The sequence below is a fragment of the Ambystoma mexicanum genome, chromosome 4p (assembly GCF_040938575.1).
Source record: "Ambystoma mexicanum isolate Mex_15411 chromosome 4p, UKY_AmexF1_1, whole genome shotgun sequence".
Taxonomy (NCBI): domain Eukaryota; kingdom Metazoa; phylum Chordata; class Amphibia; order Caudata; family Ambystomatidae; genus Ambystoma; species Ambystoma mexicanum.
In genome coordinates, this window is record NC_090927.1 from 549,123,404 (window position 1) to 549,143,375 (window position 19,972).

At 43.1% G+C, this 19,972-nt stretch overlaps 1 protein-coding gene across 2 annotated transcripts in view; it reads left to right on the plus strand.

Moving 5' to 3' along the window:
- MYOM2 (myomesin 2) overlaps positions 1-19,972 on the plus strand; it is a 578,568-nt gene that overhangs the window by 140,386 nt on the left and 418,210 nt on the right. For both annotated transcript variants that reach the window (XM_069606094.1, XM_069606095.1), the window contains one exon: positions 9,220-9,312. In XM_069606094.1, coding sequence (XP_069462195.1) covers positions 9,220-9,312 — 93 coding nt within the window. The remainder of the gene's footprint in view (positions 1-9,219; positions 9,313-19,972) is intronic.

Sequence of the window (19,972 nt, forward strand, 5' to 3'; positions counted from 1 at the left end):
GTCAGATTTAACAGCAGACCAAGCACAGCGTCTCCCGTGCTCTTCTTTTGTTTTTGTTTACTGCATACATTCTCTTTTCTTGAAGAAGAAAGAATATCAAATCATCTAACATCAATAATGGAGCTCTTTTCCAATATCTGCGCAGTGAACGGCAGGATACACAATGTTTTTCGAATGGACTTCACATGTTTATCATATAGTTCCAAGTATTTCCCACGCATGTCTTCACCTTTCCTGGCATTTCTGCAACCTCCAGGTTACTCATTTAAGGTACACTAGTTTTGATCAATTTCACTCAGACCACAACATTTGCAATTGATCACATGCTAATGTGGGTAAAGAATGTTTCAACTGTTTCTATTTTTATGCATTTTTAATAAATTAAAAGGACTTAACAAAGAAGCACTCTGTAAAGTTCATATTGATGGCTTTAATTGTTAATACATTAAACCAAACAGCAGTAAGGAAGGATATGGAAATAAAAAAAAATAATGGGGGCAACACGAGATAGAGATTAAATACCCCTCCAGTAAAGAGAAACTTTTAAGCATATGTGATACGATTCCCTGAAGGAGCACGCACCCCGCTCCTTCCAGCGCCGTCAATGAGCTTGCGTCGAGACTATGGAATACCCAATATCTCTGCAACAAAACCTGAGTTGTTACTCGCCACTTTGTATCCCGCCACCACATCCCACTGCGTCCATGGTAACTTGCTTCAAGATTCTCCCAGAGTGAATCCCAGAGTCAGGGGGTCCTATTACTTGCCTCCTTCAATGATCACTAACCAACATCACTGATGCATGTATTAGAATGTCTGTCTTAACTGAATGTGCATTCAATGCCTATCTTGTGATGTACCAACTTCATATTTTCATGTCCTTCCCCACCACCAGTTAGTTAGTTAAATGATGCATGGCTCAGAAATGGGTTTAGTTTGCTCAGTCAACCAGGAAGGCACAGACCCATGCCATCCATACACCCATGGATATAATGCATAGGGGAGAGATCCATTGATAGCAGTTAAGTTAAACATAAAACACACACAGCCAGCCATAAACCAGCTCAATCCCATCACATTCTGTACAAAGGTCTCACTAGATAAACAGTATCCTTGCATATTGTCAGGCGGAATTATATGCAGTACCCTTTGGGATCACCACACACAATTAAGACTACAAGTGACAGTACAAATTCACCTTTGGTACAAGCCTGTACTACACAGTAAAGTGGTAGCGATGGCTGATCAGCCAGATTTATCTCAAGATTAAGTGAGCCGTATCAATAGTTACACAAAAGACATCAATTACTGTCATTCAAACAAACACCGACTCAAGGTTTCTGAGTATAAGAATATACATTTTTTTACACATCAGTTGTAAAACATTTCACTAAAGAAAAGCAGTTGGAAAATCAGACTCTTAATACACTGCACCACACCCAATAGATTGTGGACACGTTAGGCTCAAAATTAAGTGTGAGCAAAATGGCACTCCAGCAATTTAAAATGGAGGGAAAGACAAAGTTAGACAAGAATTGAGCAGCACCAACAAGTAAGTAAGCAGGCCAATCTTGAAAAAGGAACTACAGTGAGGAAATCAAATTAAAGGGGCCTGTCCCAAAGTCAATGGATCAAAGTCTTTGCTGAAGATCACACAGTTCAGGGTAGTTCGTGGTTAAGTCTTTGCCAAGAGTTCAGGACGAAGTTGGTCAGCAGAAAAGTTAGCTTAAGGAATGGAGAAGGAAAAGCCCTCGGATTGGCGAAAGGTTTCACACACTTTCACCATGGCTGGACACAAAGAACAACCAGATTTGAACAGTACCTTAAATGGAGAAGAAGGCTGTAGCTGAGGCATACGTTCCTGGCAGGTCCTGCAGGCTCACGGTTGCTGAAGCGACTCTCAGACTGACCCAAAGTAGGAAGACTGGAGGGTCCTGCACTGCCCAGGGAAGAAACCATCAGCAGAGCAAAGCAACGAATAAAAGGTGCGCTCCTTAAAACGCAAGCAGGGTCAGTGCCTCCTGGCTATCCGGTTCACTGTAGCTCTGTACAGCAAATTCGACCTGAGAAGGGAGGCCTGACGAGCAGTTTGGTAAACTGGTTGTTCCCACCAGCTCAAGGGGAGAAGATTCCTTGCAGATCTTCCCTGTCATTGGAGTCTGAAGATTCGGACGTGCAGCAGGGCTTCACCAGGAGGTTCTTTTGTGGTAGGGGTCCTCTTCTGTCAGCTCTTCTTTGGTTCTCTCTTTCCAGTGGCGACTCTGCCTTTCCAGCCCCAGAGACCTGCTTTTTATGCAGTTTTCCCCCTGGGCTGGCAATCAAAAAGCAGAGTGGCTGTCCCGCCGGACAGTCACCACAGCCAATCAGATCAAAGTGCGACATGGGTCTCCAAGAAGACACTGTGCAGGGAGTCCTAAACCCCTCCCTCACATCCTGTCCCCCCCCAGGCATACTGGCACTTAAGGAGGGCTTCTGTGCAGAAGCCCGCGAAAGGACAGCGAACAAAGGAACCAAAACTGGTTTGGCGCGCAGAGTAAAACACGAGAAAGACTTTTACAAAAAGAAATGGCGACTAAACCGAGACGGAACGGTATAAAAATGTATATAGGCGAATATTAATTTCGAGGCTACCAAGATATCCTAAAACAATACCAGGGCTATTTAAGATAACTGCAGTAGGAAAAATAGGGTAGTTACCACTGCCACGAGCCAAGTCTTAATGAAAAGGGAGCGAAACAATGCTCCAAGAGAAACAGGCAAAAAGGGATAAGTATTAAACCTTTCCAGAACTCTATTTAAGATAGTTTGTACTGGGACTGTGAGTTTTAAAAGAAACTAATAAAGTCAATGTCAACTTTACATTTTCTGGGAGACAGTAGTCAGTCCCAGAAAATGGAGTCAGAGTTGGGAAGTCAAGAAGACAACCCTGTGTCACTGCACTGAAGGTGCTGTGAAACACACAGTAAAAAGATGATGCCTATGGAGTAGGTGAGGCTCCACAGTCTATCAACACAAGAAAATGTAAAACACACACAGGAAAACAGATGTAAGAGTGGGAAATAAGGCTCACACTCTTACCAGGTAAAAAAAAATAAACCCCAGAAATCCAGCAAAGCTGCTGAGGGACTCAGTAGGTAAGGCAATTAGCCATTCTGGAGAATTCTCCCTAACACATATTGACTGTTGTCTGTGTGCAAATTAAACAATCTTGGTGTGCTGAACTCCCAGCCCCATGCTTCACTAAGAGAAATGCAGTGCTTTTGATTGTAGCATTTTCCTCCATTGACAGAGCTGTATGCAAATGTCCATGAATTATGCTGATCTCACTTGGGATTTCTAAACAATGCTTTGTGAAATTCCATCAAGTGGGGAAACGTTGTAGGATTCCCTAATTATAAGAACCTAAATTCAAATTCATAAAGCGAATTTTGCTCTTTCTTTGACCATAAATATGTGGAGGGATAAGCACCTTTTTTGGATATGTAGTATATATATATATATATATATATATATATATATATATATATATATATATATATATATATATATATATATTTATATTTATATATATATAGAAGAATGAGTAGCCACCTCAACCAATGTTTCAATGCTTGGAGTCCTTGTAGTCGTGTTTGATGTGATACTTTTAGTTACTACTGTATGATGCTGCCACCCAACTTCATAGGTCCCTGACAAACTGGACAAAAGCTCTTTCTGTTGTAAACTATGCAGCATTTCCATACCATCCCCAGCCCCCCTCTCACCACCCCCTTCCTATGTTTTCCCACTCGTCTGGATCTCTTATTTACTTTGTATTATTGTCTAATAAGCTTCGGGCACTGGCAGCCCACATGGTGCATGTTTCAAAACTTGCTAATGTGGGGCTATGTAGTCTTGCACTTGGCCTCAAATGCTGAAGCAGCTGCAATGCTTCTCTAATGCAGCTGCCCCAGTTCAAATTCATCCACAGGCCATAGAGGGTGTGTGCTAAAAGATTCTTGCGAACAGTGATTTTCAATTAGCACCCAGGCACTTCCCGTTCCCTCAAAGTGTGCTAATACATGTAAAAACAAATTAAGTGCTCACGTTATTGTGCACAACAAAGTTGCGACTCATGTGTGAGCGCATATTCAATCATGCCTCTTCTGCGCAGGCAGGTGGTATATTGTATCACATACCCAATCGCCCTGCCACTAATTCCACTGCCTGAGTGATGAGCAAGATCCAGCAAACAAAGGACTGTTCCCCTGTCCTCAGGGTGTGCTAATACATTTCAAATACATGTGAGTGCCCATTACAGCTACCACGCTAACTCATCCTGTGTGAAGGCACATGCTCAATCAAGCCCCCCCACAGATTAAATGCCTCCTCTGTCTAAGCAGGTGGTGCTTTTCGGTACTTACCTAATCACCATATCTTTAATCGCATTGCATGTGTGATCAGCAAATTCGTGAAAACTATTTTCCCAGCATGGTTCAAACACTTCTTCTTCAGTCTCCTTATAAATTTGAAAGAAACACAAGCATGAATTCCTCTGACATTCAGGCAGGTTCTGTCTTCCATCACACACCGAATCAGCTTGCCACTAATGCCACTGCAGAGGGATCATCTAGATCCTACAATTATTGTTTTCCCAGCATGTCCAAGGCAATTTTTCTCTACCCTTAAAGTGAGCTAATATATTTAAAGGAACTTCAAGTATTCTGCCTTTTTATAGGTAAGTCAGAACATTTCTTTTAAAGAGGGAGCAGCAACGCATACATCAATCAATGCCTAAAAGACTTCCATAAAGTAAAATGACAGCCCTGAAAGAGCAACAGACATGTCCCGCCTGCCTCCCTGATTGATTCACGGTGACCGCTGGCTCCAGAGGTTAGTTCCTTATATAGGTCAATCTGGATGCCCAAACTACATTTTCCAAAGCACTTCAAAGTTCAAGTTCAAGAAATTCAGCAAATTCTGAACACATCAGATAATTTGCAGTTCAGCCAAACTCATTCACCCTGGTTTATTAGTGGTGTCCTGAATACAACAATGGATTTCTGGACTGTAAGACACTAAGTGCTTGTACTGCATCCTCAAAAAAATGAATCGTATGCACTGCATCTACCCTTGGGCCTCATTACAAGGTTGGCTGTGCAGGTAGAAAAGTGGTGTCAATTCCATTACCGCATTTTTCCTCTACCACCAAATTATACTTTCTAATGGATTTACTGCCAGTGGTATTACTGCATGGTAAATCTGCTAATTTCCATAGGAAAACTTGTGGATTCACAGTAAATCCTTCACTTTACCTCTGAAAATCTGCCACACGCAGAGTGCTGCAGCGTGTGCAGGCGGCCGCATTGTAATCGCCCTTGTTGAGCACTGCAGCTCTGCTGTCCTCCTGTCTCTTTGTTGTGGTGAGACAGATGCAGGAATTTCATTGCATAGGGCGGCTCGGAAACGCTGACCCTGTGTATCAGGGCTAGGGCTGACCCTGTGGCGAGGCTGCTGGAAGGTTGGAAGTGGCCCGGTGCACGATTGAGGGTGTGAGCAGATAACACGACCCTGCAAGTGCATGGCTCCTTGGGACGTTCAGCCATGGTGCACAGAGATTGGTAGGCACACAGACAGTGTTCCCTGGAGAGTGGTCAATGGGCAGTGAGGAGCCTGGTGGGTCCCCCAGGCTACGGGAACTGTAGATAACCTTCTCTTTACTTTCACACCTAATCACGTCATAACAGGAACATGAAGAAGAACCGTGATTGGATGTTTTGACATTGCCAGGTGAGACTTTGTGAAGAGTTGCTGGACTATTGGTGCAATATTGAACAACAATGTAGTGCCCTTGGATGTCACCCTATCGGGCACTGCTGGCAGAGTGCACACTTTCCTCATTGCCATGCAGCTTTGTGAAATTTAGAAGTAAATACTAATGAAACAAGAATGAAAACACACGCTAACACAGAGAGATCACAAGACAAAGAATTCGTATTAAGCAGAATGCACTTTTTTATGCATTACAAAATGACACTAACACCTAGCAAGCAACACTCTAGCACCGAGTGCTTTAAGTAATCCAAACCCTCCCGGCTTCTCTCCAGCAATGCTCTACTAACCACCACTATAGCACTGGGAGCTCCCTCCCAGCATCCCAGCACCTTAGCTCTAACTTGGACACACACAGACACACACACACACACACACACACACACACACACACACACACACACACTGCCTCCTCTGAGAGCTAACTCGCACACCCACCCTCACTCACTCTAGCAATAATAAAAGCCACTGTTTTATGCAGAGCAATGACGCATTTCTACTATTTGCAAGCACAGAAAACATTCGATGGCTGCGTGCATTCTATACTTCGTGTGTGCATACATAATTTCAGTCAGCATAATCATATTGTCCCAGTTCATGGTGAAATTTTCTACATTACAAGAACAGACAAGCATATTGTGTCTCTCCTCGCATTGGGACAGACTAACTTGCAAAACTAAACAAGCATTCTTCCACAGCCAGCAAGGTCACCTCTAATATAGCTGATTGCCAAGACTCATTTTTGTTATGAAAACATTTACCTGCTATGTGTTCGGCATTTCTTTCCGCGCACAGCTCAAAGTCAATTCATGTGGACAGAGACACAAAGCAGATCCCTTGCACCTAACAGCACACTACAATGTGCTATAAAATGACAAGTGTACATACTATTCATGGCTCTCAGCAAATATGGAAACATTATAGCTTAGAGCAAAACTATAGTGCTCAAACATAGCCTAATGCTAACTGGATGCATATATGAATGCATGTATAAATGGATTAATACATGGATTAATCTTATGATAAACTATCGTAGATAAAATGCAGTTTCACAGCTTGACAATTACTGCAGGGGTTGTGACCTTATTGTGTACTTGCCCTGGATTCAGCTGCAGGGTGTCTGATATGTAGTGCTGCACTGGCTTGTCTATTGGACGCTTGATGACTCTTTGGCTGGTAGTGACCTTGAAGCAGGATTATACCCCGCTCAAACTGCCTTCCTTTGCATATTTGCAGCAGTTGATTTATTGGCTGGGCTGAGGATGGAAACAACGCTGTTGGCCAGCCCGCATTGTAGTGTCATACGGGTGACCTCTCTGTATGGGCCTGGAGAGCACCTGCACAGTCTCATAGGAGAAGTTAACATTCCTGGCACAGCGGTTCCCGCAGATCCTTGGAAAACACAATTAGTGCTGGTGCCTCAACCTCCATCCTCCTGAGAAACATAATAAAGGGCATTTCAAACAAACCGTAATGGAAGCCTACGCATGCAAGACCGAGAGTGGCGAGACCACTTTGTCCGATGAACAGCCTGAAAATAGTGGTCCCCTCTCGCCTTCTGTACCACTTTGTGAATGATCCTTTTGTAATACACATGATGTGTTTCAATGGACTGGATTCCATAATAAAGGCATTTTTTGTGAGGTGGAGAGAGGAACATAATAGACTTGCACAAGCTCCGAAGGATTTATGAGAATGGTGCTATTAGGACACCCCCACTTCGAACTATATTACCTTGCTGGTCAACTGCAATTTGTAATGAGATGGCTGGCTGACGAGCAGTCATTGGACACACCGCTTTTGCAGCCCTCGGTTTGACAATTCTGACTGAAAGAGATGATGTGGGTGTAAGGAGCCCAATTTACACAAGTGCTGCACCTATTGACACTGGGCAAGGTACTGTGTCATAGAGTCTAGAAGCTTTTATGTCTCATTGACCAATACTCGCCACACATACCCTTAGTCGTGGTGTTGGCTGACCAACCAAGCTGGGTGCAGTGCATTAGGAAAAACTGGGGGGTTAGCGGGGAGGCTACAGTGGAGGATTTGCTTCAGGGGGGTAAGATGACTGGGTTTGCTGCACTTGCACAGCGGTTTGGTATACATAAGGGACACATTTTATTGTACACAAGTCTGGTACAGATCGTAGTGAATCAAAGGCCGGCAGCTCAATATTGCATGGAGGGTGACCCAGTGTTGACATCGATCTATGACACGTCGGAAGGTGACCACGTAGTCTCTAGACTTTATGAGTGGTTCATGAATTCACATTTTAGGTGAGATCTTGGGTTAAGGACTAAGTGGGAGGTAGACCTAGGTAAAAAATTCACAGATACTGATTGGGCAAGGATACTTCTTTATATGAAAAAGTCTCCAGAATGCCAGGTTTAAACTCATACAACTATAAATCGCGTATAGGGCATACAAGACCCCTCTTAGGATTTCCCAGTTCCAGGGCACAGATGTACAGGGTTGTCCCAGGTGTTCAAACATGGAGGCCGATATCATCCACATGTGGTGGTATTGCCAGGTGATAATGGGATTCTGCTCGGAGATTGTGAAGAGGGTGTCCAAGTGTGGCATCGATGTGCATGAATGGCCCCCTGTGGCCTGCTTTGTAGGGTTGTTCCTGCACAAATGAGGTGCCACACATCTCACAAAAATGAAGGATCTAATTTGCATGCTGGCAATGCGTACAATCGCAATGTCTTGGAAGTTAGCAGGGGCCCTAGTGTGGATGTGTGGTGGGAAGACCTCCCGAGGTGGGCGATGGCAGACACTGCTGTATGGCATGGGGCAGTGTGTAGGGGACTGAGAGAGAATAGCCTGGATGTGGCGCCCTGGAACGCACTGACGCTGGCAATGTTTGAACCTCCGGAAGTGCTGTCCTTGTCAGACTGATCATACAGCATAATTTGGTTTATCATAACGACTTCGGATGAATGTTGCTGTGGATGTGTGGGAGCCATGGTTTGTGATGTTCAAGTATAATCTATTGACTTGCTGTTCAGAACGGTAGGGATGTCATAGTTTGAGTTTTATGTTCATTTTTACATAATTGTCTACATATTTCCATGCTATGCAGCGGCATTGTGCATGTACCAATGTATTTGAGGTTTACCATCTCTTATTGTTGCCACTGCACTGCATTTGTTAATAAAAATGATTTCAACAAAACAAAGTTAGCTGGGAAGCAACAGAGCACAGCACAAAGGCGACACACCGAGTAGGATACCAAAAGGGTGCAGGGGTAGGAGTGTAGCTGGAGGCACGGGATGCTCTAGAGGGAAATGACATGGTTGAGTGGAGTGATAAGTGTTTGGCAACATCATTTATTTATATATTTTCAGGTAATAGGGCCTCATAGAATTTAGTTTTAATTACATTGCTTTCTTTCTCTTTTACTAGGTATAAAAATGAATCGTTGATAAGCACAGCATCTGACCCCGGGAAATACAGAATTGAAAGTAAATATGGTGTACACACTTTGGAGATAAACAGGTAAGGCGGTGACATGGCTCTGCAATGTGTATGCTGTTTAACTATACACATATATAATTATACATATACATATATAAATATACCATAATGAACAATTTAAAATGATAGTATCACATATGCGCCCTCTTTACCAAATATTAGCCCAAAGAAATGTTCACAAAATACTGTTTGATCAATCCGGGTTTCAACTCTAGCATCCTGATGCACTTCTTCAACCCTCCTTAGTAAGGGTAGTCTGTGCAGAGAGATGATTAACATACACGTCCTCAAAACATGAAATTAAATATCGGGGTATGAAGTAGCATAACATATGCTGATGTGAGCATAGGCCCCTCATTATCCTTATGCTGTGGGAACCAGTGGTGTTCTTCATATCGGGCATTTAGGTCAGAGGTCGTTTTTAAAATCTTTTTCCATTGATCTTTATTAAATGACATTTAATTGTGTGCAGCTTTCATGTTGCCTCAAGCCCACTTCAATATGATGTCAATGTCATGCAGTTTCAGGCTGGAAAAAGCAGATGCAGGAGGCAAGCACATGAGATAGGTTTGCCCTGTCCCGACTGATCGGTTTGTCAATGTTCTTAGTGGCCAGAATCTCTCTGGTGGTTACTGGTTGCAGTACTAATGGTTTCTGATCAGCTGAAAGTGAACCACTTGTGAAGATGTAGAAGAACACAAGGGTTTAGGCTATATTCTGTCCGAAGCATTGCTTATGGCAACTCAACGTCCTGCAAGCAGCGCAACAGCACTTGGTTTTCTTTAACAGCGCTTTCCATCATCATTTCGTCATTTGTATAGCACCTTTCAACATGGGTATGCTCCCAACGCGCTATAGATTGAACGCCCTTGGAGGGACCGGAGTCCAAAGTATGGGAAATTTGGAGGTGCTACAATGCGTGTGCATTATGGCCATTAATGTTTATGAGGGTTGGACAAGTCCCTTCTACCCATTCCATAGATGTGGTCTGTGCCCACTGAAAGCTCTCGTGTTATTCTCACAAAGTGTCTGGAGGCAATGCCAATGGACGCTCTGCGAGCTTCTGGACAGGACCACTTCAGGAACATCCTAACTTAAATTGGTAGCTTCTTCCTGCCATCTGTGTGAGAGTGGCTTGGCATGATTTACAGCTATACAACAGTCCTTGCTGGAATAATAGGAGATGAAAGACTCTAAAGGTGTTGTACCAAACTTGAGAAAGACTCTTGCAAGAGGACTTCTTACAGACATGGGTCAGGGTGCAAAACGATGTGCAGTTACGGGCCAGAGTTTGACAAATTATGCCTTCTTGACGGCTGACGGGTTTTTATGCTCTGTGTCTTACTAACGAATGAATCAAAAAAGAAAAACAAGCAGGAGCAAACAGTCGGGGTAACAGATAGCCCGTGTAAATAAGACTATGTTTTACTCTGCAGTTTGGCTTGTGAACACTAATGTGTCTCACCAGGTAGATCATGAAACAGAACGATCATGGCCGGGTACTTGTAAAATCAAGTGCAGCAGGGTTTCCCAGGGAAGTGCAAACATTGGTGGGCCATTTCCGGCATGTCTGCCCACCCAAGAACTCATTTGTGTGGGAATAGTACACATCTCTGGACATGCCACAAGTATATTTCTAATGGAATGAGATCCTGTGTGATACAGTGATGCTCTGTTTTGCCCTCAAGAGATTTTCCTAGAGAAGAAGAACTGTTTCTACCACATACTCTCAAATAATTCACACATTTAAATGACTAACAATAATCCCACTTGGAACATCTCGAAGTTACAAGATAACATTTTATTAATGAAGAATACGGAGAGTGACCTTGGGAAGACAGGGGCTCGAAGCCCTAGTCACTTGTGAGGCACCAGTAAACTAGCCTGGGAGTATCAAAACTGCAGCTCCATAGCGAGAGTCCTAACATAGCCATTAATGGGAAGGAATAACTTTGGAACTGAACGAATGTTCACAACAACTCTTTTACATTCCTGAAATGGAATCTCGGATTATAGAAATCATCAGAAATAATTCATTAAACATGAGAAACATGGAAAAAGAAAAAAAACATGGGAGATAGAGGAATAATCATGCCACAGCAATTTGGCACAACAGTAAAAATACCTAAAATAACGGCCATGGGATGAGCATCTTGCAGACTGAGCGGACTTCCGGAATCCTGCATATGGAATGTCGTATCATGTAATGGAGGAATCATCTCTGTCTCCCAAATGCATTGACCAGGGACATGTGCATTCACTCTGTCTTACGCTCAAAGAGTAAATATTAGGTTGGGAAGTGTACCGCTCTTTTGATCACTTATGTACATATTTGTTAATGTGTGTGGTGTTGTATTTTTGTGATGATGTTTACAATACGCTACAAATACAGCATGGTGTTTGGTGGAAGACACTTTACATTTTCAATGTATTTGGTTGTTTGGTCAGACATTTCCATCAAACGTACTATACCTAGGGCAATAATACAATTCTTGAAGGAAGTCCGGGAGCAAGGCCCCTTTTGTAATGGTGAGCCACACAGCATAGGTGTAATGTGCAGTGCATAGAATGGGTACGAATGGGGACAGTGAGACACACACACATGTTGTTTATTGAAGGCAATGGAATATCTAAATGGATACACTTTACATACATAGGAATGTTTCTCATCAGGGCAGGGTAGGCATGGCAAATAGATTGGAAGGATTTTAAGGGGGTGAGGAGACCTTTCAGCTGCTAGAAGGTGGGTCTTCAGTCTGGTCTTAAGTAGTTCAATTGACTGAATTGCGTGTTCCCAAAGATGGACAAAGTAGTGCTGGGTGTGGCCAGAGGCAAGAGGTAGTAAAGGTGGGATGGACGATAAAGAGGTTGGTAAAGAGTACAGGGCAGAGGGCCTGAGAGGGAGAGTAGGAAGAGCTGCAGTCATCAATATATTGGGAGGATAGGCCAGGAAGTGGGAGCCAACGAGTGTGATGAGGTTTACTGAGGTAGGACAAGATGTAGGTGTAAAGCATGAAAGAGGAAAAGTTAGGTACTTTTCTGAAGTGTAAAATAACAGAATGGAAGGACCAGGAAGAGGCCCAAACTGTGATTTAGAGGGGTTGGGTTACTGCATGTTTCTTGAAGTCATTAACAATATGATTAAAGACAACTCTTTTAAGGATTTGGGGGTGTTGGACATAAACGAAACAGACCAGTAGAAAGAGGGATTGCTAGGGTCATAGTCATGTTGTTAAGATGAATGTAGCCATATTCATATTGTAATTTGCTGGGAAGGGTCAGTAGCTAGAGAGAAATTGAACAAAGGTGGATAGGTGGTAGCAGGTGACAGGAGCAAGATCTTTGAGGTGCAGAGGGATCAGTAGTGGTTTAGGAGAGATTGGGAGAGAGGCAAATGTGTGTTAGCTGAACAGGGAAAGTAGAAGTGAAATGGGATATGAAATTGGAGGCATAAGAGGCAGTAGAGAAGAAAAAGAGCGGAATAGGAGGGTGAACATGGTGTCCCATAGTTTGGTGGCCTTGGGGGAGAGATAGATGCTAAAGTCATCTGCTAAAATGGAGTAGGATGTGGAACAACATTACATAGGGAAAGCATGGTCTGGAGGATTATGGATAGCTTCTGGGCTGCAAGCGAAGAAACAATATATGATTGATGTAATATGAGTTTGCAAAGTCAGGCGCAGTGGGGAGGGAAGGATAGAGTGGAGCAGGCTTTTCTCTTGAGGCATACGCAATGACAAATGGTTGTTTTCAGCTCTTTAATGGTGTGGAAGATCTATAGCTGAGTGCAGGGGTGGGATGCAGTGAAGGAGAGGGCTCAACAGCTGTAGCTTTAAGAGTTAGTGAAGCAGCATTGAACAAAGTGATGGTGAGTTCAGTAGAGTGATCAAGTGTGGGTAAAGGCACATGTAGGGGATCCTGACTTGTTAATGGTAGGGGACCATAGAGTCAGCGTTATTTTCTTTAGGTGATGGCTGCGAGAGAGGGAATCCAGAATGGAGAGGGATGTGTGAGTGATCAGCAGGTGAAGCATTGACAGAGAGAAAAAAGGAGTGTTTTAATGAGCATAGGAAGATGAGTTCAAGCGATTTCCTGTGAATGTAGGTAGGGATGTTGTGTAAGCTGTCCAGAAAATGTTTGAAGACTATGTAGTCCAGTCCACTTCTGGTCATGCACAATACCACAGTGAAGTCGGAGGTGATGTTAACTGAAGGGTGTTTTAAACTTCAGAATTTACATACATACGTATATCAACAATACCTGCTGGATGGATAAAAATCCCACTTTCCCTCCATCATATTGTACTGCGCTACTGTATAAAAAGCCAAGCCCAATGCTGCCACAATTCTGTTGTAAAGTGCTCTACTGCTCTTGAACAACGTTTACGCTATAAGCAATAACATGAAACAATGTATTCAACTAATGGTTGATATTTAATGTAACTAAATTTGAATTGTGGTTGACTAAAACATTGGGTGCAAAGAACAGCTTTCAAGTTTGAAATGTTATCTATGGGAGATTATAGTACTGGAAAATATTTTTTATTCCATTATAGGTATATACAAACTCACACACCATGCCAATTGTTTTGCAAGTTTACACATTATTTCAAATATGCACACACACACGCCCACACGCCCACACACACACACACAATCACAAACTAATCAGTTGAAGAATCATCATGACACAAAATAATATCACACTGACAAGAGAGTTCTCTATTTTGTAGCATAATTAAATGAATACAAGCTGTCCAAAAGTTATTACATTATGAAGTTTCATTGAGGTTACATGTCATCATCATACAAATGTGTTATGTATACCAATCCGTAGTGTCTTCAGCTGTTCATAACTAACCGCTGAGCTAAGAGACATCTGATCTCCGCTCATTTAAACCAGCTTGGAATGTCTTAGCGTTTGCATTAGCACTCCCCTCAGGGCTCCATGCATGTAGTGCTCTTTCTCTTGACATTTACCTTTAAGGTTAAGCAGGGCATGCCTTGGCTTGAATAGGAGAATTCTTCCACTACCAAGATGATGAGAGCATCATGATATAATTTTACGCTGCGATTGGAATCAATGTCATCAAGCCATCTGTGTATCAGACTCATTATATGCCTATTGATAGCTTGCTCCTGTGTATGTATGGGTGTGTGTGTGTGTGTGTGTGTGTATGGGTGTGTGTGTGTGGATATACATATATGTATAGATATATTTATTATAGGGTGACAATATCCACCCTATAGTTAAGGGGAATCATGTGTACATATATTTTCCCAAAATTCTATTGCCAATAAATTTTGACTCGCTGGTTGGATTTGGGAGACATTTTCCAAAGAAAATGTTTGTCACGGCCACTCCCAGGCCCTCAAACTGGACATTTTGGGAAAGATGTGTTAAAAAATGAAAATGATATTAAGAAAACAAAAACACACCGTTTTCATTTTACTTACTTTTCAGGTTTAGGTGCTTCGTAAAGTTCTCCAGTTTCTGCCTCTACACCTTTGCTGTCCTGTGGTATCTTCTATTGTGTCTGGGACTTTTGATTACTGTAATTCCCGTTATCTAGGCCAACCTGTTTACCTTTTTCACCGCCTTCACATTTGACAGAATACTGCAGCCAGAGTTGATACCAGCACTCCTCTTCATTCTTCTTCTATTTCTCCTATTATGTCCTCTCTTCATTGTCCTCCTGTCTCTAAGTGCGTCGAATTCAAAGCTCTTTGTATTGTCCACCATTCTTTCTATGTCACTGGCCCGGAGTATCAGCAAGCAAACTGTTTTCTCTTTGTCGCTTCCCGTTCTTTCAGATCTGATACCAGGATTTCAGCGCTCTCGTACTTGGGGGCCTCCTTTTCGGTTGCGGCTGCCCAGTAACGGAATTATATTCCTCTCACTGCGCGTTTCGGCACCATCTATTTTGTCATTGCTCCATGAAAACAAGGTTTTTCTCTTTCTCTCTGTGGCTATTCCCTCTTTCCTGTTTTTAGCACCATGATGCCCTTGTCAGTGTAGGCTGCGCTTTTAAAATGAATTTAACATAACATAACCCCTATTAATTTTCCAAAAGTCCAATTTCTGAACAGCAGTACTGCTCAAACCCTTGGGTGGATTTGAACTAAATAGGATTAATTAAGCTTTGACTTAATTCCCTTGACTAAATCAGGCTAAATCTGTCCAGTAGTTTTAAAATATTTGAAGTAAAATGGGATGCCCAAGGCTCCCAAAAAACGTGTATATGTCTCCCATGATGGTACTGTGCAGTAGAGAGGCGTTTCAGAAATGAAAAGCTGCCATTTTGTTGTGTTTTCTCGATGCAAGTAATTACTGCAATAATACCTTTAATACCTAAAATTAAAAGAGTTAAAAATGCTATATGGAGGAGGAAATAGGATGCAATTGCATCAGGCTAGAGGTGGGGAGGTGGTGAGGGGTGAAGAGGACACCAAATTTGTCACGTTAGGAATGGACTTGGGAGCCAGTCACAGGTAACATGTATTCGTCTTATCAGGGGAATATGAGGGGAATTGCGCAAGATTATTGCAGCAACAATGCAAGATGCAAGATGCGATCGGAAAAGAAACTGAATCAAGCAAACCGAACAGTCATAGGGGCAATGGGAGAGGGTTAGGGAGTGAAAAAACAATTGAGGGGAGCGTGGAGGGGGAAAATAAAAGAAGAGGGTGACTCATGGTGAGTGTCTGTGAGAATGGGGAAGACTTTTTATTTTTCAACCGTTTTTTCATCATTGTGGGAATCTGCACACTGCTATGCTACCACAGGAAAAGGAAATTATTCAAGTAATTTATGACAGGTATAGGGAGTAGGAAAACATTTGACACATGCAGCAATACCATCTACTAGGTAGGGGGCAATGGGTCATTGAGGAAAACATTATTGGTGTAACATGTGCAGTCGCCAGCTGGCCAAAAGCCATGGCTAGTTGGCCAGGAAGAAACGTAGTTGTTAAACATGCGCATTGGCCATGACCAAAGGCCATGGATAGTGGGCATGGAAGGAACTATACTGTAACAAAACCCTTGACATCCTGTGAAAAAACGTCAGTGAAGCGAGAGCTAAGTTGATCAGATTTAACACAAAAAAACATTGAAATTCAGCATTTGTGGGAAGTGATGACCATCTTAACTCGGCAACCCCATTGCAAAGCCCATGAGCACATATGTATTACAATGGACGTGACTTACAATGACATACACAATTACATCATGGGAGGACATCTACGTGGGGACGCTGAGTTAAGGTGTTATGTTATATGCATGTACAGTGCACACTTCTCAAAGGCATCTTGGCGTGAGGAACAACAAGGACACCACCCGCCCCTATGGTACTAAAACAGGAAGGTCTTCAGTGCACACCTAAACTGAATGTGATTCACAGTGCCTGTGAGATCAACTGGTAACCCATTCCACAGTGTGCTAGCTGCATGTGAGAAAGCTTGTCCGCCCACATGGGAAAAGGCGAACCTTCGGAATTGCCACCAGATTGGCGTTGCCTGAATGAAGTGCCTGTCTCGGAATGTAGGGGCAAAACTTGCCCTGGAGAGTTTCCGCCCCCTGCCGATATGAAGATGCTTGTCATTGCTCACACCCACTGATCTTTCATTTCAAGGATTTTGTTGCATTAAATCTGCTCACCTTAACTCTCTCAAAGTTTTTTCACTGAATATTGTTAGGCAGAATTATATGCAGTACCCTTTGGGAACACCACACACAATTAAGACTACAAGTGACAGTACAAATTCACCTTTTGTACAAGCCTGTACTACACAGTAAAAGTGGCAGCGATGGCTGAGCAGCCAGACTTATCTCAAGAGCAAGTGAGCGGTATCAATAGTTACACAAAGGACAGCAATTACTATGATTTAAATAAACACTGACTCAAGGTTTCTGAGTAAAAGAATATACATTTATTTACACATCAGTTGTATAACATTTCACTAAAGTAAAGCAGTTTAAAAAATCACACTCTTAATACACCACACCACTCCCAAAAGGTTCCAGACAAGTTAAGCTCACAAATGAAGTGGGAGCAAAATGGCACTCCAGAAATTTAAAAGGGAGGTAAAGACAAAGTTAGGCAGAAATTGAACAGCACCAACAGGTAAGTAAGCAGGGCAATCTAGAAAGAGGAACTACAGTGATGGAATAAAATCAAAAAGGCTTAGGGCCAAAGTCAATAGGACAAAAGTATTTTTCTCAAGATCACACAGCTCAGGTTAGTTTGCAGTTAAGTCTTTGGCAAGAGTTCTGGACGAAGTTGGTTGGCAGAAAAGTTAGTTTAAAGAGTAGAGAAGGACAAGCCCTCAGATTGGAGAAAGATTTCACACACTTTCACCGCGGCTGAACGAAACAAACAACTGGATTTGCACAGTACCTTTAAATTGAGAAGAAGCTGTAGCTGAGGTGGACGTTCCTGGCAGTTCCTGCAGGCTCACGGTTCCTGAAGCGACTGTCGGACTGACACGAAGTAGGAGGACTGGAGGGTCCTGCACTGCCCAGGGAAGAAACCAGCAGCAGAGCAAAGCAACAAATAAAAGGTGCGCTCCTTAAAAACCAAGCAGGGTCTGACCTTCCTGGCTATCTGGCCCACTGTAGCTCTGTACAGCGAATTCGACCAGAGGAGGGAGTTCTGGCTTGCAGTTTGGGCGAACTGGTTGGTCCCACCAGCTCAGGGGAAGACGATTCCTGGAGGATCTTCTCTGTCGTTGGAGTTCGAGGATTCAGACCTGCAGCAGGGCCTCACCGGGCGGTTCTTCCATCAGTTCCTCATCGGTTCTTTCCTTCCAGTGGCAACTCTGCCTTTCCAGACCCAGAGACATGCTTTTTATGCAGTTTCCCCCCATTCAAACAGCCTGGCTGTCAATCACACAGCAGGGTGGCTGTCCCGCCGGGACAGTCACCACAGCCAATCAGTTCAGAGTGTGACATGGGTCTCCAAGGATACCCTGTGCAGGCAGTCCTAAACCCCTCCCTCACATCCTGTCCCCCCCAGACATACAGGCGCCTAAGGAGGGCTTCTGCCTAGAAGCCTGCGAAAAGACGGTGAACAAAGGAACCAAACCTGGTCTGGCACGCAGAGTAAAACACGAGAAAGACATTTTCAAAAAGAAAGGTCGAATAAACCCATCTGGAACCGAAATAAAACATATATGGTCTAGTGGGTTTAAGTTCGAGGCTACCAAGAGAGCCTAAAACAAAACCAAAGTTATTTAAGATAACCGCGGTAGGAAAAATAGGGTCGTTATCACTGCCACCAGCGAAGTCTTGATGAAAAGGGAGCGAAACAATGCTCCAAGAGAAAAAGACAAAAAGGGATAAGTATTAACCCTTTCCAGTGCTCTATGTAAAATAGGGTGTACTGGGTCTGTGGTTTTACAGAGGCTAATAAAATAAATCACAACTTTATAGGTTCTGGGAGACAGTAGTCAGTCAAAGAAAATGGAGTCTGAGTTGGGAAGTCTAAAAGACAACCCTGTGTCACTGCACTGATAGTGCTGTGTAACAGACAGTAAAAAGATGATGCCTGTGGAGTAGGTGAGGCTCTACAGTCTATGAACACACAAATGTTAAACACACACACAGCAAAACACATGTAAGATTGGGGAAAAAAGGCTCACACTCTTACCAGGTGAAAAATCAAATCCTAGAAATCCAGCAAAGCTGCTGAGGGACTCAGTAGGTAAGCAAAATTAGTCATTCTGGAGAATTCTCCCCAACACTCGCTCCCCCCAGACTAAGGTACAGAAGGATTGAATCCACTCCTGGATGAATCTCAATCTCTAGTCAGTTAAAAGCATACTAGAGAGACCATCAGCATTTTGGTGGTGACATCCTGTTCTGTGCTCAATGGTGAAATCAAACACTTGCAGGCAGATTGACCATCTCAGAAATTTTGGGTTTTCCCGTTTCATTTGCATTACCCTCTCAAGGGTCTGTCTGAAACACAAAAGTAGAACCATACAAGTATGGTCTAAACTTCTTCAGAGACCACACAATGGCAAAATATTCACGATCTATGGTTGCCCACCTTGTTTCTGGTTTCTTCAGTTTCCTACTGATTAAGCAAATGGGGTGCTCCCTACCTTTCTCATCCAGTTGATTAAGGACTGAACCTATACCTGTATTGGAGGTATCTGTCTGCACAATTAAGGGTTGGTGATAATCGGGAGCTCTTCGGACTGGAGCTTGACAAAGGGCTTTCTTCAGGTTTTCAAAGTCTTGAGTGCACTCCTCATTCCATCTAACCTTTGTAGGGAATTTCGGAGAGGAGATCACATTCAAGGGAGAAGGTATGGTCCCATAGTTCTCTATGAAATTCCTGTAGTACCCAGTGAGACCTAAGAAAGCTCTCACTTGGGTTTGAGTAGTAGGGGTGGCCCAGTTTTGTACAGCTTGTACTTTGCTAGACATTAGCCTTATTTCACCTCCTCCTACCTCATGACCAAGGTAGACCACTTTGCTCTGACCAATTTGACATTTGCTTGCCTTTATGGTCAGACGGGCCTGCTCAAGAGCCTGCAAAACATATCCTAAGTGATCAATATGTTCTTTCCATGTAGGACTGAACACTTCAATGTCATCCAAGTATGCCATGCAGAAGTCCTCCAACCCATTCAGAACTTGATTGACCATCCTTTGGAATGTAGCAGGTGCATTCT